The sequence below is a fragment of the Carettochelys insculpta genome, chromosome 11 (assembly GCF_033958435.1).
Source record: "Carettochelys insculpta isolate YL-2023 chromosome 11, ASM3395843v1, whole genome shotgun sequence".
Lineage (NCBI taxonomy): Eukaryota > Metazoa > Chordata > Testudines > Carettochelyidae > Carettochelys > Carettochelys insculpta.
The window spans coordinates 44,995,561-45,023,181 of record NC_134147.1 but is presented as its reverse complement, the minus strand read 5'-3'; the positions used below and the strand labels follow the sequence as shown (position 1 = coordinate 45,023,181).

General features: G+C 44.2%; 1 protein-coding gene across 2 annotated transcripts in view; it reads left to right on the top strand.

The window, feature by feature from the left end:
• SYNPR (synaptoporin) overlaps positions 1 to 20,050 on the top strand; it is a 179,893-nt gene extending 159,843 nt beyond the window's left edge. The window contains exons 5-7 of one of the 2 annotated variants that reach the window (XM_075005306.1): positions 10,176 to 10,367; positions 12,732 to 12,947; positions 19,819 to 20,050. In XM_075005306.1, coding sequence (XP_074861407.1) covers positions 10,176 to 10,367; positions 12,732 to 12,947; positions 19,819 to 19,854 — 444 coding nt within the window. In that variant the 3' untranslated portion in view covers positions 19,855 to 20,050. Of the gene's footprint in view, positions 1 to 10,175; positions 10,368 to 12,731; positions 14,553 to 19,818 lie in introns of those variants that run through there. The other variant, XM_075005305.1, reaches the window with a different exon arrangement.
• The last annotated feature ends 7,571 nt before the right edge of the window (positions 20,051 to 27,621 follow it).

Genomic DNA, 27,621 nt, shown 5'->3' with positions numbered 1-27,621 from the left:
CATGCCCTGAATGGGAATATTCTCATTCTGTGTCAGTCAGTGCATAAAACTCCATCATACTGTTTTTCTGCACAAGCTTCTCCTTGTGTACACCACTTAGCATATGTCACGCGACAGCTGTATTACATTGTGTCTTAGTCTGCTTTTACTGTTTTCTGCGGGGGGGAGTTACAGATATCCTGAAGTATCTCATATATGGAATAACTAAATGGAGCTTGGTTAATATTGAAATTAATTATTATGATGGCACAAATTAATGAGAGCATTAAAAAGCTGATCCTAAGGACTACAGATTTGAAGACGGATTTCTCATTTGCCCAGTGATCAATGATACATCTCATTGATAATGTGCATAAAAATGGGTGGCTATAATAAGAGGATGAGCTCTTTCTTTAGCATCTACAGTTCAGTGAATAATTAAAATGAACAAGAAGTTATTTGGTATTCTACATATAGTATGTAACAATTTCAAATATGTACATTTAGAACAATAATGCTTATTTTTCTCTTCTCAAGGTATTGTCCGCTGCATAGTTTTAAGTTTTGTCCTCTTCTTGTATTTTACAAATCAACAAGAATTTCCATACTTAAAAAACTCCAGAAAAGAAAACAAGTACATAAAACAATGATTGCCTCTTTATGATTAAAACAAAAATAAAAGCTACCAATAATCTTAAGGATTCTGTACATTTCAAAATGATATTTGCACTCCACGTTTGACTTTTCTTTTTTAAAGCACAAGACTCTTTTACTTTGTGCTTCTTTATTAAAATAGAATGTGCATTGTCTCTTCAAACCAAGAGTTTCCAAGTGTACCCATCACATTCTTAATGTTCCAGACTGTCCTGAATTATCATAATAAAGTTAAGTGATTCACCTGAATTGTTATTTTAGTGTTCACAGAAATTGTTCCCTTGTCCAATCTTCAGTTACTCATAGTTTAAAACAAATAAAAGTTCTGATTTATTTTGGGAAGGGGCAAGAGAAAGAACAGCCCCAACTTGCGTGCAAAAGGCAGAGTCTGGAAATTCTTCATTTTCGACTTAGCTGATCCTTCAGTACTTTGTGCAGGCAGCCAGGCTAGCTAGCTAGGTCTATCAACGAAAGGGCAAGAAGGACAGAGCCAGCTGTCTGGACGACTTTTCCTTTAGCTGGTTCAGGGACTTCCTCATCCTGGGAATTCGCTGATGAACACACAGACATCGATTCTGACTGGGGGGAGAAATCATTTTTCAGACTTGCTAACTCTGCTACAAGTTTTGCTTATTCCTAGGCATAGAAATCTTATACAAAACCTTATACCTGGACTGGAGGAGTCGGGGGGTAGCTTAGTGGTTTGAGCATTGGCCTGTTAAACCCCCAGTTATGAGTTCAGCCCTTAAGGGGGCCATTTAAGGATCTGGGGCAAATAGATTTTTTTTAAAAAGGTAGTGGGGGTGATAATTGGTCCTGCCAAGAGGGCAGGGGACTGGACTCAGTGACCTCCTGAGGTCTGGTCCAGTTCAATGTGATGTGTATCTCCATTTTGGTCAGGTTTACACAGGGGGGAATTCATTAATCCAGGAAGTATTTTTCAGAACAGCTTTATGACAGGAAGCAAAAGATGTAGTCAATGTACTACCTGGAATTTAAAAAAAAAAAAAAAAAAAAAAGCACACAGGTTGAACCTCTCTAATCTGGAACTCTCTCATCTGGCAACATCCCTAATTCGGCATTAGGGACAACCAGTTGTCATGGGTGTGGCCAATTTTCCCATGCTCCCATGAAGATTGTTTCCAGCCACAATCCTGGCTCTCAGTGTTCTGTGCTGTTGTTTAGCTGTAATTTACCCCTCCATGTCTTCTAAGAGCCCGGTAAGCAGTGGAAGTGTTGGTAATGTTGCTAGACAATATTGACCTCCTGTGATCTGGCAAATTCTTTCATCCACTACCATTCAGGTCCCGAGGGCGCCGGATGAGAGCGGTTCAACCTGCACTACCTTCTCTTTAAGGGTAACCAGCAAGAAGGTGAAGACATAAGTAGCTGTGGCTCTTGGCCTGGAGGAAAGTGATCACATGCGTTAGGGCTTTGTACGTTTCTTTTCCAAATAGTGTAGTGTTTTTCAAAAAGTAATCTGAAAACCTGCTGAGGTTACATTGCCCACTGCAGATCTTTTAGTAGAAGTTGAAATTGAATAGCAGGAGAGTGAGAATACATGTGGCATGTCCATTCTAAGGGCAATATAATTTTTCAGTAAATTTAATTTTTTTGAAAATCAAAGTAATAGTCTGACATTCTGAAAAATACAAAGAAAAGCCATCTGCACTCCTAGAACTTGAAGCAAGAATCTACACCCAACTGAAGACGTTTTATTCCAAGTATCTACAAAGCTATAATTTAGAGCTGAATCACAATCTTTTGTAAAGAGGAGCATCTCAAAGGAAAATGCTGGCAGGCATTATTGTTAATTTAAGTCACAAGAGTGCCAAGAATCCCGAACAATGATACCAAGATCAGGACCCTTTTGCGGCAGTGCTACATTTTTATTTAATACTAGAGGATTTAGCCAGCATTGCTTGGCTCTTTGTGGGTGCTCGTGGCAGGGGGGGAAGGAGTCAGGGCAGTGGGTGGGGTGGGGCTCCGGAGTGCAGGAGTCAGGATAAGAGGTGAAGAGCTCAGAGAAGGGGGTGGGGAAGCTGGGAGGTGGAGGGGGCTCAGGGCAGGGGGTATGTATGAGAGGTATGTAGGGCTCAAGGAAGGAGGTGGGCGTGCCGGAGTCAGGGCAAGGGGTGGGATATCTCAGGGGACTTACTAAGGCTGCCCACGGAGGGAAAGGCAGCACTGTTCCAGGGGAGGCAGCTGGCGCAAGGTAGCAGGGGCCATGCAGCCTGCCTGCCATCTTCTCCCCATAGCCAGCCTAGAGCCTTGCAGCCCACCCATAATCTCCCTGGGGTGGCAAGGGCTATGCTGGCCAGCTGTCAGCTTCTCCCTGGGGCAGGATGGGCTAGTGTGGGCCACACTGCTGGCAAGTGCCCACTCCCCAGGGCTTGCTGCCTCCTGTGGTCATTCTGAAGTATAACTGTCCCTGCTCTCACCCCTCCCTTTCCATTTGATAAGAAATAGTCGCGTTCCAGGCACATCCCATTGTCCTGGCACAAATAAACCCTGACTTTGCTTTAAGTTATGGTAATTGGAAGCTGCATACCAAATTTGGTGGTCGTAGCTGTTGGAGCTTGGGAGGAATTCTTGAACAAATGGACTTGCAGGCAGACGGATGCACAAATAGAAGCAGAAACTCTCAAACATACATAATAGAAGAGATTGCTCCTACTTGGATGAGTTTACAGTCTAAAAACACAAAGCATAGCCTGGGAGACAGTAATACTAATATCTCCATTTTACAGAAGAATAATTTTTCTGCCCCAAATCTGGAACATGCTAATATAGAACTGACTTTGTCTCCAAACAAGGAGCATGGCTGAAGGAAAGTGCATATTCCAGAAACGAATGCCTGTTCTTTTGAAGGAAGCAGTACAAAAGTTGGGTGTCTCTGTTAGATCAGTCACCTGAGAGATGTTACAAAGTAATGGGGAATTAATGGTTTGTGGTTCATTAACGTGAATTGGGTTTGTAATTAAAAATTCACAATGATCCGTCCATGAAATGTTCACCTATTGAGGGGGTTGGCATTGGAAAAACAGCCACATATCAGCACCAGAGCCTTCACCCTATGTAGGATTGGTTTTACCCTACAAGGTTACAAACAAGGAACTTGCCTCCAGCCTCCAAATATGGCATAGAAAGATCAGAGCAATCTCTGAAATGTTCATTGCCATTTCTTTAATGCAGCTGAAGAGGAGGAGATTGCTTCTTGAATCCTGCTGTGCTCTGACATCTGCCTTCTGTTTGCACCTATCTTAATGTACACTGCCGTCGCCTATCAAATTATCCCACAATGGTGTCTGATTTGGTGACCTCTTGCAACATTGCACTGGGGAGGTGGCAGTGCCCGCTACAGTGTGGAGTTTGTGAATTGGACTTGCCCCAGATTTGAGGGACACTCTGGCATTTTGGTTGGTTGACATAGCTCTTCATTTTAAGGCTTTGTCCTCTAATTCACTCCAGCAACAAACTTCCATGCCATGAAACCACAGAAAGCAGGTGAGCTCTCACTGAGTCATCTCAACATTCATTGTTCCGCCATGGGTCAGCAGCAGGGGTACTGTTTGCAGCATGTGAGTAACACAACAGAGAGCTCCATCTGCACAAAAAGGCTTAAGGCGACAAAAGATTGAGCATCAATTACAATTCATCCCTGGTGAAGCATGCTCCATGTAGCATGACTGTAAACTGATAGGAGGGCTTGGGAGAGACCTACCACTGCTATAAACGAGTGTAGTTTCCATGGAGCCATGCTGCCTGACCCAAAGATGTGGTCGTGCAGTGGCAGATCAGTAGGTTAACAGAGCGCAAATGGAATGTCATATCTTCCGCTCCTCTACCGTAGACAAGGCCTCAGAAGTCTAAGTTACTCAAATTGGAACATAAGACCCAGTCTGAAGGCAACAAAGTGCCTTACTGAATAGATCTTTTTTTCCTGAATGTTTTTTATGGAACTCACTAAAACTGCCCAAGTGCCCCGACCTCGACATGAACTGGATCACAAAGAATACTTGGGTAGGATTGTTTGGGAGGTGGTTGCTCCAAAGCCCTAGTCCAGAGGAAGATCTCCCCAGTTAACAACAGCATGAGGAGCACAGTTAATCACCCACATACCTGTTGTGAACATGCGCCCACCAGTACTAATTCAGTGTCCTCGTTGGGAGTTCTCCGTGTGAAATATGAAAAGATAGCATCAGACTTGCAACTGTTTTAAATGCCAGAGGAGGTCATTTTGCTCGCGATAAGGTGGGCAGTGCCGTCCTTTTTAATGCATTGCCTGCTTATAATGTAAAGAAAGGGCTCTTTAGTCCTTCTGGATTTAAACATTTCAAGTCTCAGTAATAACGTGGCCTTTTGACAAGCTCTTGCTAAGAGGGTTCAGAAAGCTGCTGAATTTCTGGGAGTTGCTCCCTAAGATGTTGTGAATAGATATATAAATACTTTATCAAATTGAGAAGTCTTATGGAGTGGGTATTAGTGCACGGAAATGCCACTGAAAGGATCTAAAAGCTTCCCTCGAAAACAAGGGGGCATTGTTTTCCCTTAGCAGTTAAGAGGCTGAGTACTAAATTGCACTTACAGACAAACTTGTTAGGGCTGGTGCAATGGGTGAAGGACATTCCACAGTTCTTTGTCAGTTCAGTTGGTGTGGTTATTGCCTCTTCGACAGCTCTCCCTGAGGTGTTCTTAGTAAGTTCCACTTTCAGGATGAAATCTCTGCATGTGCTGAATTGAACGAGGAAGCGTTGCGGCATCCGTCTCTGGCCATTCTGAAAATTAGGAAATTTTTGCCAAACTGAAAACCGGACAAATTTCAATTTCAAAAAAGCAACAAAAACTGTGTGTCTATAAATATTAAATGCAATTCTTAAAATTGCCTTCTTGAATCCACACAGTATATTTGAAACCTAGGTTTCCACTTCCCCTGCGTAATAAGTCCTTGCGCCTATAGGGGAGCAGAGTGTGTGCAGTAAGATCTGAGAACAAACACTTTGCAGTGAGGAGTGAACTGTAACCATACAATAACGCCCACTGAAGTGATCTGTAGACCTCAGTTGGGGATAGTTACTAAAACTGTTTATTTGGTTCCAAAGAAAAAAATTGCTAAGGGGTTATTAAACATTCAAAATCTAAGATTTGTTTTAGAATGCAGAAACTTGAGCTTTAACTACCAAGGAGAAATCCCCAACCTCCGCATTAAACCACCGAATAGCTCTTAGCTTGACACCTTCTTCTGTTTTCAGTGTGTCATTATCTTGTAGCTCTGCTCCACCCAGAACCGTGCAAACATTCATCCAGAAGCCCACAGCCCTTGAAATCAGCATGAGTTCAGGACCTAGCCAGAACCATGAAGAAGGTCATCCCAGACTGGCAAACTTCTGGTAAACATCTATTCATACCATTGTCCCCTTCTACGCGGAAAGCAAAGTCTTGGGACCTTATTCCCTGATCTTCAGGGAGGCTTGAACCCGTCCTCTTCTGTCCTGCTAGAGTACTGATTCAAACATGTATCTTGTTACCCTTTTGGCCTGAACTCTAGACAATCTGTTTGGCTTTTCACATGATCCACCTTCTCTGGCATTTGACGTAGGGCAAGCGTTTTCATTCAGAGGCCCGCCTTCCAACGTGCCCTTTCGGGCTGGAGATGTGTTGTGAATGCCCTCCTGTACCTTTCCTCCCATGCTCTGTACCCCAGGTTGGGGCTGCATTTCCCCACTCCCTATATCAAGGTTTCATTTTACGACCTCACGCTGCCTTGTCCAATTTATGCAACATTGGATCAAAACATGTTTAACCTGCTCCAGCTTCAAACCTGCTTGTGTTAATAGACTCCCAACCCAACTGCAGACAATGCCAAAGCATCTGTACAGCTTCAGAACAATCACCCAAGAGTCCACAAACTGCAGCCCAGGGATCCAGCTCATTTCAGCTGACGGTGTTGTCAACTCTTGTTCCACTTAAAGCTAGAGAAAAGAAAGGGCTTTGCCAATACCCCCCACTATGTAACGAACACAGCATTAGCGCTGAAAAGCTTTTGGCTGTAGTCACCTACATAAAGTGCTTTGCAATTTATTAGGATTTCCTTTCTTAGCAAGTTTCGTCTTCATTATTAAGTTAGTTTCACTCCATTTGCCTCTACCCACCTCCAATTTCTACCCAGTGTTATTAAAAAAAAAAAACAAAAACGCTTGATTTCCTCAGCTTGATTTAATTTCCAAGGTATTAAAATTCTGGCACAATTAAAGAAAATGAATTAGGCTTAGGGAAAAAAGGCTGGTCTTGGAACCCCATGTGATGTTTTCTGTTCAGTGTTGGTAGGCAATTAGATTACCCACCAGGCTGCTTGAAAGTGGACTTCGGCAAATAAAATGTGAGCAGTGCTAAATGTCAGTTTAGCAAGTGTCTCACCATTTTCAGTCCCAGTCGTGATTTTTTGAGGCAGCGATTTGCCTTAAACTGCACCTCTAGGAGCTAGGATGTGAATTTTTTAACAGCGAAGTCCTCACAAAGAATAATGACTTTTGACTGGAGGGCTCCTTAAGAATAAATGAATCGCACTCAGGCCTAGTGTTTTTACCCACAAGGAAGCTGTTGGATTCAGGGTGCCTCAGACAGAAGGGGCAGGGCTGGCGGCAGCCAGCCTTCAGCTCTGCCTGGAGCTGCTACTTGTGGTAGCAGTGATTTAAAGGGCCCAGGGCTCCAGCTGCTACCACCAGCAACCAAAAGCCTTGGGTGCTTTTGAGTCTTCAGATCCCAGTTCTCAGCCTCCAGCCTCCATCTCGGGAGCAGTTTGCAAGAACATCTCTGCTATGAATGAAGCCTGAATGGACTGGGGGCTCCATTCCTCAAAGGATGTATTTTCAGAGACTTTCAAGGTGGCAGCTTTGACCATCCTCTGTAGCCTGCATCAAAGGCTTTGCTTGGTGTATGTAATTTACCACTTGAACAAGTTTTCTTTCTCACCTTATTCTTTCTTTCTTTACTAATAAGCCTTTCAGTGTTAGATTCTGAACCGTGGTTGCCCAGTGTACTGTTTGGGGTAAGATCTAAGTATAAATTGACTTGGGAATGTGGCTGGTCACATTTTGGAGGCTGGAAGAACCTGTGTGGATTTGGTGATGTTGGTTTTCACAGCCTCTCATCTGAGTTAGGAGGGTTACTGGTTTGAGCATAAAGCTGCTGGAGAGTCTGTGGCATTTGCTTGTGTAACCCCTCGCTGGCTGGGAAGACAGCCGAGGTGCTTTTGGTGACTGGTCTGATTTGCCTTAGAGGAGGAAACCCCAGTCGGGGCTGTAAGTGTCCTGATTTTAAGCAATTTGCCCAGGTTTGGTTCTCTAAGCAGCGTCTGGGAAACCTCCTGTATATTAAACCAGGCCCTGAGGCAGTTGTCCTCTTTGCCCTCTCCCAGGCCTGCTTGGGTATTGATATATTTGTCATCACTTCCTCTAGGCAGCAAGAAGCGAGGTCAGCATAAATCAAACACAATGGCCCAGGCACTTAGCTGCTGCAGCCCTGTGTCAGAGAGGTTTGCATTAAAAAAGGAGCTCGCTTTTGGCACCCCACTGAGGTACAGTAAATTTAATCCCGTTTGTGATGTTGAAGAGATCGGTGCCTCAGCTCCTTCTCCTAAGGGAGGTTTATGGATGCAAGTGGCTTCCGGCATCAAGTGAGTCAGGGCACCCTCCTCTAAGTGTGAAATAGCACGTATGCTTTCCACGTCAGCCCACCAGACCGCACTTCGCACTGCTTTCTTTCGCTTCCCATCGTACCTGCTTTATGTGGTGATGGGGGACAGGGGATGGGGGAGAAAGGGCAGGTGAGGGAAACCAGCCTGCTGAGGAGATGGGGGGAATCCAAGACACCATCATGTTGTGAGTGGTACATTAGACTTGAGACACAGCCACCATCTGCTGCAGATTGGCAGATGGGATGAAATATGACTGTTGAACGGATTCCTACTTTTAGCAGGACATAAAAAGCTTGTAAAATAACACATTTTTTCCTCCCCGGACCCACACAGTAGCAACACAGTTTGGTCACTTGTTCCTGTAAAAAGTGAGAGGTGTGCGTATGTCTCTTGGCATGTCAGGAAGAGAAAATGGGCAAAGCAAAGAAATGCTGTTTTGGCGGTTAGTTAGCCGTATAAACCCCAAAAGTTCCTTCTCTTGTGGCTTGACATGGAGTGAAAGTAGGTAATGGAAGCAAACCCTTCTAATATTTTTGGTTGATTGGGGTACTGTTTGAAGTACAAGTTGGACCTCTCTAATCCAGCACCCTCAGGACCTGACTGGTGCTGGATGAGAAAATTTGCTGGACCATGGGAAGTCAATATTGTCAATCAGCATTACCAACGCTGCCACTGCTTAGTGGGCTCTTAGAAGACATTTAGAGGGAAATTAGAGCTAAATAACAGCACAGAACACTGAGAAGCAAGATTGATGGCTGCAAACAAACTTTATGGGGAAACTTGGCCACACCCATGACAGGTGATCATCCAGCTAACTAAAACCATGCTGGATTCCAGGTGTTGCCAGATGAGAGGGTTCTGGACCAGAGAGGTTCAACCTGTAGTGAACAACTAGTCAATTTCAGAGGGCACTCGGCTGAAGTACTGATGCACAGTGATGGCATTTTGCAAAGGAGCTCCTGAGCTCATGGCATATGGTTAACTAGGCTAAAGTGAAGCCTGTATGGAACTGCTTGCATGGCTGGACTGTCAAGAATTCAGCTCCTACCTAGACAACTAAAGAGAGGCTAGATTTACAAGTTCACTCACCACCAGCAGTGTGGGGACAGCATACTGGACTCGATGAACTCTTGAGGGTCCTGCCAGTTCTAATATTCGATGATTCTGTGGAGGGACAGATTTTCAAGACAGTTCAGCATCCCGCAGGCTGGGGGGATTCTCCTGAAAATCTGACCAATTACATGGAAATTTAAATTAGATCTGTGCTGATGTGAAAGTCTGAGCAATTTTGAAAATTCTGGCTGTAGGCTATGCCCAACGTTCCCTGTAAGTTGAGCGCTTGGGCACCCACCCAGGAGAGCTTCAGGTGCTGCCCAGATGATTAGCAGAGCACCCACCGCCAGCAGCTCATGTTTCCACAGGTGGTGCATATCCACAAATGCCTTCATGCACATAATAAAATTTATTGGTGGGAACACTGGTTCAGATCATTTTACTATTGCCAGGACATCATAAGCTTCTTTCTGTCCTATAAGTCTGAAGTTTGATTTTTTTTTTTATACATTTCTCATGATAAGAAGTATCAGAGAGGTAGCCGTGTTAGTCTGTACCTTCGAGAACAAGAAGTCCGGTGGCACCTTATAGACTAACAGATATTTTGAAGCATAAGCTTTCCTGGGCAAAGGTCCGCTTCATCTGATGAAGCGGGTCTTTGCCCAGGAAAGCTTGTGCTCCAAAATATCTGTTAGTCTATAAGGTGCCACCGGACTTATTGTATCTCTCATGATGTTTCACTGCCAACAGAGACATGTGTCTAATCATGCTTTTGTCTGATCTGGTTTTACAGGACTTCATCGTGACCGTGGTCTTTTCTTTCTTGTGGCTAGTGGGTTCATCTGCTTGGGCGAAGGGATTGTCCGATGTAAAGATTGCAACTGATCCAGACGAAGTGCTATTACTGATATCAGCTTGCAAACAGCAGTCGAACAAATGCATGCCCGTGCGCAGTCCCATTATGTCGAGCTTAAACACTTCGGTTGTAAGTGGAATTGTTTTAATTTTTTTAACTGTTAGATGATGAATGTGTGTGCATCTATTTGCAGCTCTCGAGACATACAGATTAGGCTGAATTCCTCAGCTGCTGTAAATCCATGTAGGTCCACAGATTTCTTTGGAAGTTCCTAAAACGTTACCAGTGATTTGACTGAAAATGCTGCCCGACAAAGGTAGTTACCATGGAGAAAAATCACGGACTGGCCTGCAGGTGGTTTCATTCAGCAATCAGCAAAGTGAGCACAGGAAACAAACCTATAAAACGAGCGATTTTGTGAGCGTATCTCCCATAGGAGTGGTTCTGTAATGGGCTGAATATTTTTGCCATGCGAAAGCAGGGATGTGGTCCCTGCACCAAAGATCTAACAGACCAAGATTGGAATACTTGGCGCACTATGAGGCCCCAAGCAGCCATTTCCCTTCTTTGACACTCTGGTCTCTCCGTATCTATCCATCAAGATAGTCAGCAAGATCCCTGTAGGATTGAGGCTAGACCACCGCCCCATCAGAGCACCCTTCCACACACCTCCACCCAGTAACTCAGTAGTTTGCTTGTGTGTTGCCTTCTCCTGCAGCATTAAGCTCTGCACACGACAACCCAAGAATTGTGGTGGCACCAGTTGTCAGATGAGACACACAAAAGGCAGGATGGGTATTGTACTGTGAAAGGCCACACTGGATTTCCTAGGTGCTGCAAAGGTTCTGTTTGCTTTCAACTGGAATCTGCTATTATGTGTCCCAAATAAAAGGCTCTGTGCTTGTCTTGAGTAGAGCTGGAAGGAAAACGGTCTTCCTGTCCTGGGAAATGTCCAAGATTTAGACATTTCCTTCACACCCCACATCAGGCTGAAAAGTTGAAATCTGAAAAACTTTCGTTATCAGGCGATCCAAAACTTTTCAGGTTGGGTCAATTGAAACTTTGTTTCAATTTTTATTTTAATTTTTACTGCGAATTTCTAGCACAAGTAATTTCAAAATGAGACGCAGAACTGTGCATTCAGAAAATAGCGGGGAGAAAACGTGGAAGAACTTAAAAAATGAAATTTTGAAACTTACCCATTTCTGTGAAAAGTTTTTGTTGTAACAAATTGGCATTTTTGATGGGAAAATGGTGTGGTGAAAAATTCCCACCCAGCCCAAATCTTAAGGGGAAAGATGTGTGTGAAACATTTCCCAAAGCAGCCGCATCCCATTTTCAAGAGAGAATTAGACACTTGGACACAAAGAGCTGTTGTCTCCAAGTGAGACTGGAACTTCTGAAAGTATAACTGAGGCACTTCTGAAAGTTTTACCCATCACCCTGTTGCACATTGTGCTATTGGTGTATTTAAGTTGTTTGCTTGTTTAATGTATTTGCTTATTTATTGCTGTTGATCACAGAGTATAAAAAGGGCCCACCTGTTACTGCCTGTGCTCTTAACTCTATTTAATATTACAAAGACCACAGCAAAACCTTCAACTGATAGCATGGCAAAATAGGCCAGGCTTTCCTCTGTCAAGGACCATCTCCACCCAGCTCTAACCTGCTAGCTACCTGGGCAAAAAGATCGGCTTTGCAGTTGTTCCCCGTAACTGTTTTGGACTAATCAGAGCATTCCACTTCCTGAACTTTTTGGGAAGGATTGTCTTTAAATAGCCTGGGCACGCACGCACGCACACACACACCCTTTGCTGAGAACCAGCTGGCTTTTAGCTCAAAATATAGAGGCGCTGCATTGCACTCTGGAAGTCCCAGATTCGTGTCCACCTCTCGGCCGTATCAGGAGCATTGCCAGCAGATGGCAGGAAGTGATTTTCCCTTTGTTTATGACAGAAATAATGTGGACACATTGGAGAGAGTCCAGCAGAGAGCAACAAAAATGATGAGGGGGCTGGAGCACATGACCTATGAAGAGAGGGTGAGGGATTTGGGCTTATTTCATCTACAGATGAGAAGAGTGAGGGGGGGAGGATTTGATGGCAGCCTTCAACTATATGAAGGGTGGTCCCAAAGAGGATGGAGAGAGGCAATTCTCAGTGGTGACAGGTGACGGAACAAGGAACCGTGGTCTCAAGTTGCAGTGTGGAGCGTCTAGGTTGGATATTGGGAAAAGCTATTTCACTAGAAGGGTGGTGAAGCAGTGGAGTGGGTTGCGTACGGACAAGGTGGAATCTCCATCCTTAGAGGTTTTGAAGGCCAGGCTCAACAACACCCTGGCTGGGATGATTTATTTGGGTTGGTTCTGCTTTCAGCAGGGGGCTGGACTCAATGACCTCCTGAGGTCTCTTCTAGCCGTACGAGTCTATGATTCTATTATTAGGCCACAAAATCACTTGTTTGTACTGATGAATTCCTTTTGTTTTTGTTTAGGTCTTTGGATTCTTGAACTTTATTCTCTGGGCAGGAAATATTTGGTTTGTTTTTAAGGAGACAGGGTGGCATTCCTCAGGCCAGAGGCACCCTCCTGACACCATGGAGAAACAATCAAGCAGCTATAACCAGGGTGGTTATAATCAAGATAACTACGGCCCAACTGGAGGATATAACCAACCTGCAAGCTTTGGCCAACCAGCTAACTATGGCCAGGTGGGTGAATATGGTCAGCAACAGAGCTATAGTCAGAGTGGGCCCACCTCATTTGCCAATCAAATTTAGCATTCACAGAGTTTGCGTTCTTACACCTCGCAGATGTAGGAAGTGTAACAACACTAAGTTTCAGGGGCACCAGATTTGTAAAGAGATTAAATAAACTAATACTCCAACAGAGTATTTAATGTAAATCAAAGATCTAACGGTACCTATGGAGGCATGTGGAGGGTAGCTAGATTGTTATTTTTGTGACTAACCAACTGATGGTGATGTACTCATCACAGGTGGTGAACTGGAGTAAGTATTGTTGTATGTACTGTATAGATAACTTTATGGTAGTTTGTATGTCTGCTAAAATGGTAGAAGCACTTTGTAGCCTCAACTCTGTAGTATGTAATATGCATAACATAATGAAGTGGAATGGAATTTTTCTTCTGCATTTTGGTGAAAAACAAAAGTGTTTTACTCTGATTTCTAACGATTATTCGGTATATCACGATGCATGTAATGTTGTTCCTAAATTCTCAAGACTGCCTGTTTGTGACACTTTGGAACATTTGTTTTTCGTATATTTTTTTCAGAGGATTTTTTATTATGATTTTGATTAAACAATTTACATGTGACTTAGTGCATGGATAAACCAACAGAATGTCTTGGGCCTTGAATATGGAATTTTTCAATTTCTGCCACTGCTTTTTTGTTGAAATGTATGTTTAAGAAAATGTCTGTACATTATATATATTTTGCAGAGTCGGATATATGGCTTACCCAAGTTCTGAATGCTTTGTAATTAAAATGTTTTTCCTCAAAACAGCATTCAGTAGCATAAACAGTACCTGACCAGTGTTTATTCCCGTTAACTAAGCTAAGTGTTCATTCTAGAAATCACTCTTTGTATCGATGTTTTGTGAAACTTTTAATGTGAGCTGTGAAAACTACGGACCAAGTAACTGTGTTATATGTTTACAAAGGTATTTATTTAATTAGGGTAACAGAGGTGCAGATATCAGAAACCAAAAGCATGTGAAAAGGTAACACATTGTGTCATATGCCTAATATAATAAAACACTGCAAGGATGTAGACGGTTGTTAGATAGTCTCACAAAGCTTAATTATTCCTTTCTTCTAGATAGAAATTTTTCTATCTGTGCTAATAGAAAAACATTAAATGACCATTCTGATCCATCATTCTGGTGAATACTGGTTTTGGTGCTATCAGTAAATGTGAGGAAGCTGCCAAAAGAGAAAAACCTAGAAAAACCTCATCTTAAAATATGTAAAGACCAGATTCTTAGTAGATGTAAATTACCATCACTTCATTGAGGATTTGGACTTTTGCTTCCTACAGTACATGGGATTTTGTGTAGCCAAAAGAGTCACCTTAAACTCTCTTGGCTTACTCAGTTTGAAGCTTGAAGCACATCATTATAGTCAAAACTGATCATCTGCATTTCTAAATAAAAGTGTATCCGTATACAATATTGTACAAGCTGTAATGTTAAAAGCATCTTAGCATAAAGCAGCATAGTCTTATATTATTGTTGTAATCAATTTATGGCTACTCAGTGGATGGAGTTATATTGTGATATCTATTTGACCCTAATAAAGTTATTGCACACAATGTACATTTGATGAGTATGGTGATATTATAATAGTGTAAAATAAGCCTGTGCTAAACCAAAAAAAAAAGACTACTTGTGTTTTGGCCTTGTAATTCTCATTGAGTTTTTCCAAGATTTTTACAAGGAGTGTACAGACATACCGTTGGAAACTTTTGTCATTTCTGGTAAGTCAGTGTTGCAACATAATATTACCCAATTTTAACATCCGCCCTACGATTTCTATGTGTTCCTCTCTGTATCTCTCACCAAATATCCATAAATCAACGTGGTCTTCTTCAGTTGTGCAGGATAAAACAAAAAACTGTTGCAGGGGAGGTGACCCTTACTTTCCAGCCTCGTCCCTTTAGTTTGAGGCCAAACCCTCCAGCTGAGTATCTTGAACTGGGGAGAGACCATCTCTTGGCACTTGTGGCTGTCCTCCTGACTTGCCTTAAATGTAGAACGTTCTTCCTTAGGGTGGCCATTTTTTCTCCTCAGTACCAGCATACAGGAGCCCTGCCTCCTGTGAAGCATAATGGGATCCCCACCTGGATGCCAGCTCGAAATAGTCAAAAATTGTGCATCAGCATCCCAAAATCATGACGGGCTTACTCTGTATGTGTGTGTGTGTGTGGAGAGAGAGAGAGAGAGATTATTCCTATTTGCCTTCTCTTTTCTGATCCTCCCAGGGGCACTCATGTTTTCAAGCTTTTTCACATAGCTATGAAGGTTAGAAAGTTGTTTTGTTTTGTTTTTTTTTTAAAAAAGATACAAGCTGACTTTCTCCCAAAGACACAGGACACCACAAACTGGGACTTTCATGACTCATTATAAAATTGCAAGTTGCCATCACTGTCAGAATCTGCTTTCACAAGTACCAGTATATGATTTGAGTCCAGATAAATAACTTAGTCAACTGTGTTTTGGACTAACTGTGTGTGCCAGCACAAAAAGGAGGCAGCATTGGCCAGAGATCTGGGGTCTGTTCCCAACTCCGTCCCTCATCTGAGAGGGTGGCCTTGAAAAAGGCACTTTCCCCTCTCTACCTCAGTGTCCTGATCTGTAAAATGGGGATAAAACTGACCACTGGTATGTGATCTGCAACTAACAGTGTGTTAAATAAGAGCTAGGGATAACTATTAAGTTTCAGCAAATATTTTCATCTGATGAACAGAAGGGCAGAATCAGAGAGTGACTCGCAGAGGCAGTAAGATAATCAAACATAAACAGCGATTTATTCAAAGAAGGACTATGACATACAAGCTCATTTCTTGTTTTTAGCAATGATGAGGCAATTGGTATCTGATACATCCTCTGGCTGGGGACTATAATTTCATCAACAGGGTGTGGGTTGGATGGTCCAATCAGTTTTTCCCCCTTCCTAACATCTCTGATTTAATATAATGGAGCAACAGCAAAAAAGAAAACAAATATCCCTGCGGGTGGGGAGATCTGTTAGTGCTGGGGTGTACACAGGAACTTTCCCTTTGTATTAAGCCACAGGACAGGGCCAACTACGTTACAGAGGAGTGCCGGGGAAAAAAAACGTACTGAGTTCAGGGTTTCCTGATTTGAAGAGAATCACTGGTGCTGCAAACGCCAGCTTCCTCGTTGAAGACCCATGTGCGGGCTGTTGGCAGACAGATTTCTTTCCCACTCGGTGATTAGTGAGCAGATCTGCTAGTTAGTTAAATAACTAGGTCAGCCTCAAAAACTGTGTGTCCCCTGATACACAGGACAGTCCTTCGTACTCATTTATAACCCTTCCTCCTGTGTTTCACACTCTCTCTCTCTCTCTCTCTCTCTCTCTCTCTCACACACAAACACCCTTTCCCAGAGGTGATTGTATCCTGAAACCTCATGCCACTCACAGTGTAAGGCCACGTATGTGCATCAGTCCTTGCCCCTGGTTCCCTCTGCAGTCTGGCCCAGTGCCCAGCCATCCAGCGATGCTCCACACCCTCCTGCTTATATATACACTTAAAAGTCAGGTTACCCAGCAAAATGAGAGCTACAGAGTGCTTCCCCTGGGTGCATTAGCCCTCCATCTGAGTAGATGAGGACATCTCCCCTGCCACAGCTGGGCTGGCTCTTCACTCCTGCATTTCTGATTTCATATATAGCAGGAGCTGCGGGGCTTAAAGTATGGGGGAGCAGAGCCACAGAGGTAGCTGGTTCTTTTTCCCCGTAGGCAGAGCCCTGTACGTCTGCGGATATCCACTCTATTGCCACAACTGTCTGCTTCTGCAGATGTGGGTGCAGATCTCCATGGCTCATTTTTGCAGACACAGAAACAAATACGGTATCAAGAACCCTGCAAATTTAAAGCTGTGGGTGTCCGCATGCATGGATATGGATGCAGATATCCGCTGACCATTCTTCCAGATCGATTCAGCTGCAGATACTAATTTCATATCCACACAGGGCCTGCGTATTGGGTGAGGATTCCTGGGGTTCACATTGCTGTGATTTCAGCACAGCCCTCCAAAGCAGGCATGGTTTGCACTGGAGCAGTGGGAACTGCAGTGCGGGTATGCTAGAGATGTAATTTATAGGCATCTTTTGCAACATCTGAAGGGAGCTGTATCTCACAAAAGCTTATGCCCTAACAAAGGGCTTAGTTTTTAAGGTGTCCCTGGACTCTCTGTAGTTTTTGCTGAAACAGACTAACCCAGCTACCCCTTTGAAAGAGAGAGTGTGAGCAAGTCACACGTTGGAAGCATCCACATGGGAAACAAAGCTTCAATAACAGGCTCATCGGTCCAACAGAGAGAGGGCGCGCACAGTCCAGTGTCTGTGGGCTGAAGATAGACAATTCAGACAGGAAATGAAGCAGTAAGAACAATTAGCCAGCAGAACAATGGGCCGGGGTCGTGGTGGATTCTCCATCACTGACCATTTTTAAATCACGATTGGCTAGCTCTCGAAAGCAAGGGTGGCCAACCAGTTCGAGAAGCAGAACCAAAATAGCGGTGGATAGAATGCAGAGCGCCACGTATTCCACGTTTATATATGGATCTATCTAAAAATAAATATAGGTCGTATGGAGATATAGAAAAATAAATATATAAAATGTGGGTCAAGGCCCTTCCTCTCCCCCAGAGCCAGACACCCCCAGCCCGCCCTTCCCACCCCCCAACTTTAATTCCATGCTGGCAATGCCCTGGAGATACTGCCAGAGCCACCACCACACTTTTCTCCCTCCAAGCAGTGGAGCACCTGCTCTGAGGAGCCACATCTAAAGGCTCAGAGAGCTGCCTGTGGCTCAAAGAGCCATGTGTTGGCCACCCCTGCTCTAAAGGTTCTCCTCTAGGAATTCTTTTGGAATTCTCCACAATATAGAGGAGATCAGACTAGCGGATCACCATGGACCTTGGAATGGATATACAATGCCAGATCTATGCTCTAGATCTGCAGAATGTCCATTGAATCCAGGCGGCTAAAATCCCTCTCTGGGCGAGACCTGTCTTTCTTAAGGCAATTCTCCTATATGTTCATTGTCCCCTAGCTGCAAAGCTGAGCAAAGAGAGAACAAGGCTCCAGTGGCATTTGGCTGCCAGTCAGGGGCACGTTCTGTGAGTGGGCACATCACACCGCTGCTTCTAGTCTGCCTAGGGCAGCAGATTCCCCAGCACTGTCAGTCAGTAAAATAACCAGTAGAGCAGTAAAATTAAACATCAGGTTATCCTAGGAAAATGAGCACCAACCAGTAGAGCAGCATACACCTGCCTGGATATTTCCTTTAGCTTGAAGTCCTATCCCATAAGGCTCTGAAGGTCAGTGGGTATATCTTGTTTTTGCTTGCCACCAACTAGGTCTTTGATAAATCATGATGGTTTGGTAACAAGCAAGATACAAGGAGCTGCTGCCATTCTGCATTGCGGATTCATATGGTGAGCGTTTGACCCAAGTAGCTTCATTATGTCCAATTTGCATATCCTGTGAATTAAAAAGAGCTGTTTAAAGCTGAGACTGAGTCCTGAATGAAGGCTTTGCAGAGTCTCTGATGTATTGATGAAAGAAGTAGTTGCCTGCAACATTGATCACAACCGTCTTTATTCGCTCAAGAGCCTCAGAGTTAGTATTAGAGAGAGTGAGTTAAGGAAGCGACTCCGAAAATGATAAGCCAAAGCAGCAGAACTGTAGCATTTTGAAGACTAACAAAATTATTTATTCAGTAATGAAAAGAAAAGGAAAGGAAAGAAAATTGCAATAAAAACTGACAAATCAAATAGGATTAAAGGAAGGGGGTGAGAGGTGGGGGGATGTTAATTGCCCTGTCTGAGATAATTACAAGCATCAAAGGAAGGGAAGCATTCCTTGTAATGCGTGAGGTAGCTTGAGGTCTCTGTTCATACCCTGTGTTAATGTGTCAAATTTGAATATGTACTCTAACTCAGAAATCTCATGCTCTAATCTGTTGTTAAATTCTCTGTGTTCCAGGATACAAATTCTCAGGTCTTCAACAGAATGGCCCACTCTACTGAAGTGTTTGCTTGATGTCTGCTCTGTGTCCATGTATTCTTTGGCGAAGGTTTTGCCCAGTCTGTCCAATGTACATAGTGGCAGGGCATTGTTGGCACATAGTAGCCAATATATAACATTGCTGGAAGTGCATGGGAATATGCCTTTGATCTTGTAACTTACATGGTTAGATCCAGTGATGGTATCCACAGAATAAATATGTGGACAAAGTTGGCAGTGAGGTTTGTTGCAAGGAAAAGTTCCAGAATTAGTATTACTGCGGTGTAACTTGCTGGTGAGCCTGTCTCTCAGGTTAGGAGGTTGTCTATAGGAAAGGACAAGCCTGTCACCTACAGCTTTCTGCAGTGTAACATCTTGATCCAGAGTAGGTTGCAGATTTTTAATGATACATTTCAGGGGTTTGAGTCAGGGGCTATAGGTGATGAAAAGTAGTGTTCTGTTGTTGATCAAGTCTACTTCTTTTAGAGCAGATTGATTCAAAACTCTCTCTCTGGTACTGATGTGCTCCTTAGCTTATGCTGTCCCCCTCGCATACATTTTATTCCTTCCTTTGAGGAAATGTTGTAGCTTTTTCCTTCTGGAATCTTTCCAATATCAGGCATAAACTTCGTTCCAAAATTAAGAGGGACAGCAGCTGGACACAACATTCCTTATCTGAAATATGTATCCAACGTAACGTTTGCAGACCTCTGACATCAGTATTAGCAGAATTCTTGTCATTGCCTTTAGCTGATATTTTCTTTATTTATATTTTCTCCCTTGTGTGTTTGTTTCTTTAACAGGAGTCCATTCTGCTGCTGGCTACTGGCAATGCCTAACAACCCGTTCGGTGATGTACGTCCAGTAAAGATTTTTTTTTTCAAACTTACTTTAATAAAATGCTTGGGGAAGGGTGACATTAACAGGCAAATTACATAACTGAAAGCGAGAGGTGTGCATTTACCTCTTACCGTTGATATTTTCAAATCAGTCTAAGGCATTTTGGTGCCTGAATTCATTGGGATTCTACCCTGGTCCCTAGATAAGAGCCATCCACAACTGTGGGTTATGGAGAAGAATTTGGTCCATAGTGATGTGCCATATTCTGAAAGGTGCCTGGACTGGAGATGACAGATGGCTTTTCCCCACAGACAGAGACTGATTCTAATAGCTTTTCAAAATGACATTTCACCTGCTTTGTCGTCTGCAGTGGGCTTCATTAATACTTGAATCATTAATGATCACAGAAATAAATTCCACTCTTAGAACTGCATGTACTTATTTCTGCCGAGTGAATTCAGCAAGGATTGTGTGGGGGCAGAGGTGTTTACCTGATACACCAGAGGATTCGCCCTTAATCCCAAACAGGCCTGACTCCTGCTACACAGCCTTGCTCATTGTCAAGGTGGGGCAATCTTTTATATTCCTTTTGGTCCACTGGTCCCAGTTATTCAGGTCGTCAGAATAGTTTAAAAAAAGGAAACCAGGAGAGCACGGTTTTGCTTGGAAAGTGAGAACGTGCTTGAAAGGTTCCATTCCTGGGATGTGGGACAAGTGTGGAAGAGGTGGAGTTCACCAGATTATAGAAGATAACCAAAGAGCGTTGGGTGAGTATTTTAGCCCAAAGCACAGACTTCCTCACTTCTATGAGACACACCAGATTGACCCCAGCCACCAGAATTGGAGACATGTGACTTCAAGTTGGAGACATGTGACTTCAGGATGGGGCATGTTTCATTCAGAAGGGAAGATGGTTTATGTGGAAAATTGATCATTGCATTGTGAGATATAATGTGTCTGTTCATGGTGGATGGAAGAAAACAGCAAACCTTGCACCTGCTGTTCCCAAAATCAACTCAAGTAATCTGTCTCCCAGCTACACACAATGACATTCAGCCAGTGGTGTGCTATGTTAGTGCACCTTAGCCTCGATAATAACCAACACTTTTCAAAGAAAGGAGTCAGGCTCTGGAAGTTTTGCCAGTACAGGATGAACTTCTCTAGTCTGGCACTCTTTGGTATGCAACATCCATAATCCGGTATGATTTTTAGTTAGCCAGATGACCACCCATCATGGGAGTGGCCAAGTTTCCTCTGATCCCATGAAATTTGCTTACAGCCATCAGTCCTGGCTCTCAGCATTCTGTGCTGTTGTTTAGCTGTAATTTACCCCAAATGTCTTCAAAGAGCCCAGTAAGCAGTGGAAGTGTTGGTAATGCTGCTAGACAATGTTGACCTCCTGTGGTCCAACAAATGCTTTTGTCTGGTGCCAATCAGGTTGTCAGGGTGCCAGATTAGAGAGATTCAGCCTGTAGAAGCAGGATGATGCTTTCAATGATGAGCTGAGAAGAAAGAGCAGTGAAAAAGCAAAGCTTTCTGGGCTGTCATTCTGGTCTGTTTTGGGGGTGAAGAACTCAGAGCACGAGGGCGGAGTAGTCAAAAAAGATATTGTGAAAACTAAACCACTCACTGGAACATTGTTTTCTTGTACCCTGCATATCTCAGTTACTGAAATTAGCCCAGCACTGGGCTAGCCCCTTCTGGCAGTGCAGTAGCAGAATAAAAGCAATCAGGGAACCTCCGCAGGGAGAGATGCTTAGCAACTTTGCCCTCCTTCTGTCAAGACACTCATTTATTTGCTTTAAAAATTGAAGTGGCTTTCCTTTCCATAGCCGTCCATTCTGAAAACCTCTCCAAATATTTCATTTAAACAGATTCCTCAGTAGGGAAATACACAGCTAACAGCATTTCTACAACATGCTTCATCACACAAGCACATTTAACAAGGTAAGGGCACCATAGGTTGAATCCTTCCAAGTCTAGTCTAGCAGTAAATGTTGGTAAACATCAGTTTCACCTTACCCAGACACAAACCAATTAAAAATATTTCTCTTGCTCATCAGAATGTACAGACAGGCCAAGTAGGAAAAGTAGAGCCTGACAGGTTTCTAGCATTTGATTTAAGGATCTTTACTATGTATGTCTTGACCTTTTTATGTAACAGGAGCACTTAAGGATCTACTTCAATGTTTTTTCATTTTAAGGCTAGGTAACGTAATTCAGTATTTCTTCTCTATTGCATATCATTTTCAGCTTCTTATGCAATAGCTGCAGTACTTGCCAGAGAATTTTGTTTGATCAAAATGTTTCCACCAGAATGTTTTTTTAAAAATCTCCGTTAAAAACTGTTGACCAAAGGTTTGGTATATGTGTAAACAGAATGCTATGGAACAGCACACAAACTTCAAGACCAATACGGTGGACGTCAGACCAGCAGTCATGTAACACTTTAAAGATTAACAAAATAATATCTCCAGATCTGAAGAAGTGGGTCTGCCCCATGAAAGCTCATCGCCTAATAAATTATTGTGTTAGTCTTTAAAGTGCTACGTGACTGCTGGTTTGTTTTATTAGAATACAGACTTACATGTCTACCTCTCTGTACCTATATGTAAGTAGTTACAAGTATCAAACCAAGATATGACCAAGGCAAAATAATGTTATTGCCTTCCTTTATTTTAGCAATAAAAGAAGGAAAGATTATTTAAATAAGCACACTAATTACTATTAAAATTAAACTAGTCTTTACAATGATAAATTTTACAACAATCCATATTGATAGACTTTATTAGTTCTTAAGGGGAAAAGAATAAGAACAACAGTCCCCTTCTTGTGTGCAATTTAGCAGCATTTCTGCTCCCATAACACTACCCAGGAATAGTTTAACTGAAGAGATGTCAGGGCTATAAAGTCGGGCGGCATTAGGAAAAGGGCAGCTGTACCAAATCCTCTCTCCTTCTTTGGGCTTTAAATTTTAGTGGTTGCTATAACACTATCCACTGAACTATTAGTCTTTACTCCTTCCCTAGTCCCTCCCTAACCTGAGCATGCCCAACCACGTTTAGCAGTGGTGTTGAGTTCTTCTCTATGGGACCCAACATGCTCATTCCATGGCAAATGTTGCCTTGGAAGAGTGAATGGCACGAAGCTTTGGAAGTCTTTAGTGTATAAAAAAGGAAACCTCTCTGGAAGAATGCCACGAATTAACTGCACCCCGTGCTTTTTCACAGCTGCAATTAAGTTAAATAACCACATGAATTATTTATGCGTGTGCATTATTATTGTGGGCATGCGCTAAACTTGCCCAGTCAATAACAGCGGTTTTGCACATTATACATATGCAAAACAGAATAATGCGTATACAGTAAACCCTCGATTCAACACACCCTGATATAACGGACTTCAGAAATAACGGACGCTGTCCGCCAGCTCCTCTGCACCCCAGATAAATGCCAGAGACTCACCAGAGCCACCGGCAGGGCTGGAGGAGCTGCAGGAGCGGCTGGGACCGTCAGGGCCAGAGGAGCTCTCCTCCTCACAGCCCCATGTGTGTGGAGCATGTCGGCACTCAGCTGCCGCTGCCTTCAGTGGTGCTGAGCAGCAGCTGTGGTGTTGGAAGCTGCTGCCCACTGGCAGGCTGGGGAACGGCCATGCTCTTTCTTCCTGCAGGCAGCTTGGAGCTGGGGCTGGGGGAGCCAGGCCAGCATTCGGCTCCTCTCCTGGTAATTGTGTCAGGGGAAGAATGGGGTAGGAGGGGGAAAGGGAAAGGGGAGCAGAGGACAGGAGTGAGTCGGGCCGGGAAGGTCAGTGCAGCGTCATACAGTACAACCATTCGGCTATAAAGGACTTTGGGCATTAACAGACACCCCTTCCCCGCATTAGTCCGTTCAATCAAGGGTTTCCTGTACATACAAACAGAGTCGTACTTTCACTCTATGGAGGGGGTCGGCGGGCGAGGTGGGGGTTAAGGGCTGAACAAAACTCTGCACCAACGGAAGGCTGCTGCATCTCGTGACGGCCGAGCGTTTAAACACGGTTTGCGTTTTCTCCTCAATGTTTGTGTTTTCGTGTTATATCCCTAACACTGAATCACAGATGCGATCATGGGAACACGCCTTCCAGTGCCTGCTGGGGTCACAGAGTTGCCTTCTTGCTGTTGTTTACCTGTGGGTTTCAATTATGTGTTCACAAAATGTCAGATCCTTCTGGCTGAATTTTAAACAGAGGTGGAAAGTGTGTCGCCCTAACAACCAGTGCAGCTGCTGCGCAAGCTTGAAGTGAGTAACCCTCACGCTGCAGGGTCTGAGTTGATCGTTCGCAGCATGCAGGAGTGGATTCGCACCCAAATACAATATGGCAGTTACCACAGGGAAGGGGAAGAGGAGGCAGTCTGAACGCAGTGATCGGGGACGGGAGTGGAGCCAGGCAGGGGAGCCGAAATTGACCTCCCATGGTCCGGCAAATTCGCTTGTTCAGGACTGGTCAGGTCCCAAGGGTGCTAGACCAGGGAGTTCCAACCTATGCATGACCTCAAGGGGGAGGCAACTGAAGCCCTAGCTTGTCTGAGCCCTATCACCCAGGAGTAGGGGAATACCAGCTGTAACCTGAGGCCTGCCAGCCAGGGGGGCTCAGGCTTGGGCTTTGATCCCCAACAAGTCTAAGCCAGCCCTGAGGACCCCCATTAAAATGAGGTCATGATCCACTTTGGGGTCCCAACCCCCAGGTTTAGAACCGCTGAGATATGGGAATGGTCCATTAGCACACAGAACTATGACAAGTAGAGGTCATGACAGACCTGTCCTGAAGCTCTACGGGCCAGGGATGGAGTAGCAAAAAGTGGGACGTAGCAGCTTTGTGTCCCAGAGGAGAGGGTCTGCTCTTGCACATTTGGGGTGAAATTCACTTCCAGGCATAGGCTAACCCAATGTTTGTAAGGCCTTTACATCCCTTTTCCACTAGGGCTGCCAACTTTGGGCTTGTTCCTGACGGTTTTATCACATGATGTACGCTTCACTTGAAGACTGGTCTTTAATTCCTGGTGACTTCAGGACAAGCCTGGAGGGTTGGCAATACTAACTTCAACCCTGTTGCAGTCTTGCCTTGTCCATAGGGGTGAACATCGCCTTTGTTCTCCTCTGTCAGTTCTGAGCTAAGGTTCCTGTTCCAAAGCTGCACGTGGGTACATGCTACACAAATAAGACACCCCATGTCTGGTTCAATTCATTCTTCTCCCAACAAGGAAGTCACTCACTTCTGGAGTTCAGCTCATCCTGAAGACTAGGAAGCCAGACTACTACCAGTGAGGGTCCCCCAGGTTTGTATAGTCAAATCTATACATTACGAAAAGCAAGCTTGCAAAGGGCTGTCTTTGCCCTCTAAACCTCTCAGCACTTGTTGCAGCGGCGAGACGCGTATCAGATTTCCTCTTTCCATCCATGAGCTCATCCTGAACTTCTTAAGACCAAACCTTCTTAATGTCTTTCAGATTAACCAAGATGTAAAGCATTTGCTGCATCATTTTATGGCCCTAGAGATGAAAAAGCAAATTATCATTCCGTCACGATAAAGGGTTTTTTTTGGTGGTTTTTAAAAAATTGATGGCAGATTACTAAACCCTAACTCTTGTTTAATTTTAGTGTGTTAATTGATAGGATAATGAGCATTGATTATATGCGTTTTGGCTGCATCACTGCAATTATGGCTCTGTTTTATTCATGAGCCAATCCCAAAGAACGCACTGGAGAGCTAAGAGAGCTTAAACCTTCAAAAGCAGCTCAGAGTTTCTGAGAAATGACACTCTCAGATGGAAAATTAGGGGTTCTCTTTTCCCAGGCTTTTGAAGATAATTAAAACCCACGAACGGTAAGGTAGTGAACATCCTTAGTCATTAGCCTACAGTTATTTAGCTCCTGCTAAATGAGGAAAACATTTTAATTCTCTGGACCATCTGTTGCAGTCTCCTTTTCGTGTCCTGTTACATAAAGACTGATCTGGGTAGTTTCATCTTCAGCATTCTACTCTGTAGCAGGAAACAGGTATGAGAAATCGTTGAAGCTGTCCTGTTCACTGGCCCAGCTTATGGGGGGAAAAGGACCAATACAACTGTCAGGTATAAGTGGATAGGCTTGTAGGGAAAGCAGACAGAGCCACGCTAAAAGCAGTTGTAGAGAACTTTAACAAGAACGATATGCAATGTGTGCCGGTGTATTTTCAAATATCAACAGCCATGCTAAGAAAGTGTCCCAGTTTCCCAGAGTGGGGACTGACCTGTCCTCTGGGGCTGTGCTTTTTTGGAAGTGGGGACTGCCTGCTGCAGTTAAAACGAAATACAGGATTATTCTGGGATGCTACTTCACTAGAAGCCCAAGAAAAGACAGAACATCACCTCCTACCGTAGTGTGGAAATAACGATTAGAAGGTGCTGCATGCTCCAGAGAACGGCCAAGAGTTTAGGAGGTGGTCTCATCCCAGGTATGACAATGATTCACTGCGTGCCCTTACACAAGTGACTTCACTTTCCCAGCCGGGGCGGCACTAGGATAATTATCCAGTGTCCACAAGAGACATAGCCGAGGCAGTGCTGTGGCTTTGGTTTCCTCCTTTGAGAGATGGAGACAATGAGCGAGGTTCTCTCTCCTGTCTCCTGTACACACAGGGCCAGAGTCCATCCCTAATCCCTTCCGGGCTGCCCTCAGCGAGGGAGGAGTCCCTGGTCGGGAGCATGCCAGGAAATGAGGAGGCATGGCTGGAACATGCTGCACGTCAGCTGTGCTCAGAGGACGCACAGACCGTGCACGCTCCCTTAGATACTGTTTTCAATTGGTGCATGGTGGAGCAGCCCCCAGGATGATTTCACCTATGCTGAGCCAGAGAACCCAGGACTGGCTCTATAGTGGTTCCCCTGGTGCAGCATGTTCAGGGGCTGCTGCAAGCAGCAGAGAATCAAGCCAATGATCCCTGCTCACTCACCTGGCAGGCCCCGGGAGCATTGGCCAGTTAACATTTGCCCAGTACGTTGAGAACACAAAGCTCTGCATTCACATGGACACATTTTAAAGGGCTAAACCAGCCTGGAGTCACTTTATTCCAGAGAACAAGCAGCCTCTAGGAACACGCAGGTGAGAAAACCAATACTCAGCACTAAATCGGTGCCATCAAGCCCACACCCAGGATTATCAAGAGGAGTGCTGAGTAGGTGGCAGATGTGCCGCCAGCTGCCACGCTGATTCCTTTCCATGCGAGCACAGTAGCCATTGATGTGGCTGCTGGCGTGCAGGGTAGCGCAGGTGTTTGGTGGTTGGTCAGTTCCAGGTCACCTGCAAACTTTTTCTGGAAGGAGGAGCGATAATAAGCTTATCGGTGCAGAACTCTGTGTGTGTGTGTGCATGCGCGCGAGCAAAAGAGCCTTGCTAGTCCATATATGACAAGTGTTGACACACAAAGCTGCTACAAGTGTCCTGGCACCATTTACTTAAAGAATCGTCTGGGGCCTCACATTGACTAGGAGTTCAAAGTGTGCTGTTAGGATGTACTTTCTCGCACACAATGAATCTCTCGTGTAAACAAAGCAGCCTAGCTTAATCTGTTAACCTGGTCTGATTGAAGCCTGCATTTAACCCCTCTGGCCTGTCTACACAATACTGCAGACTGGGCTACCAGGGATACGAACTGCAGCGTGCTCTCACTCGGTGTTACTCACCCAGAGGTACAGGTACCCTTGGGGGTACACCAGCTCATCTAGAGATTTGCCTTGTTTTACAACAGGC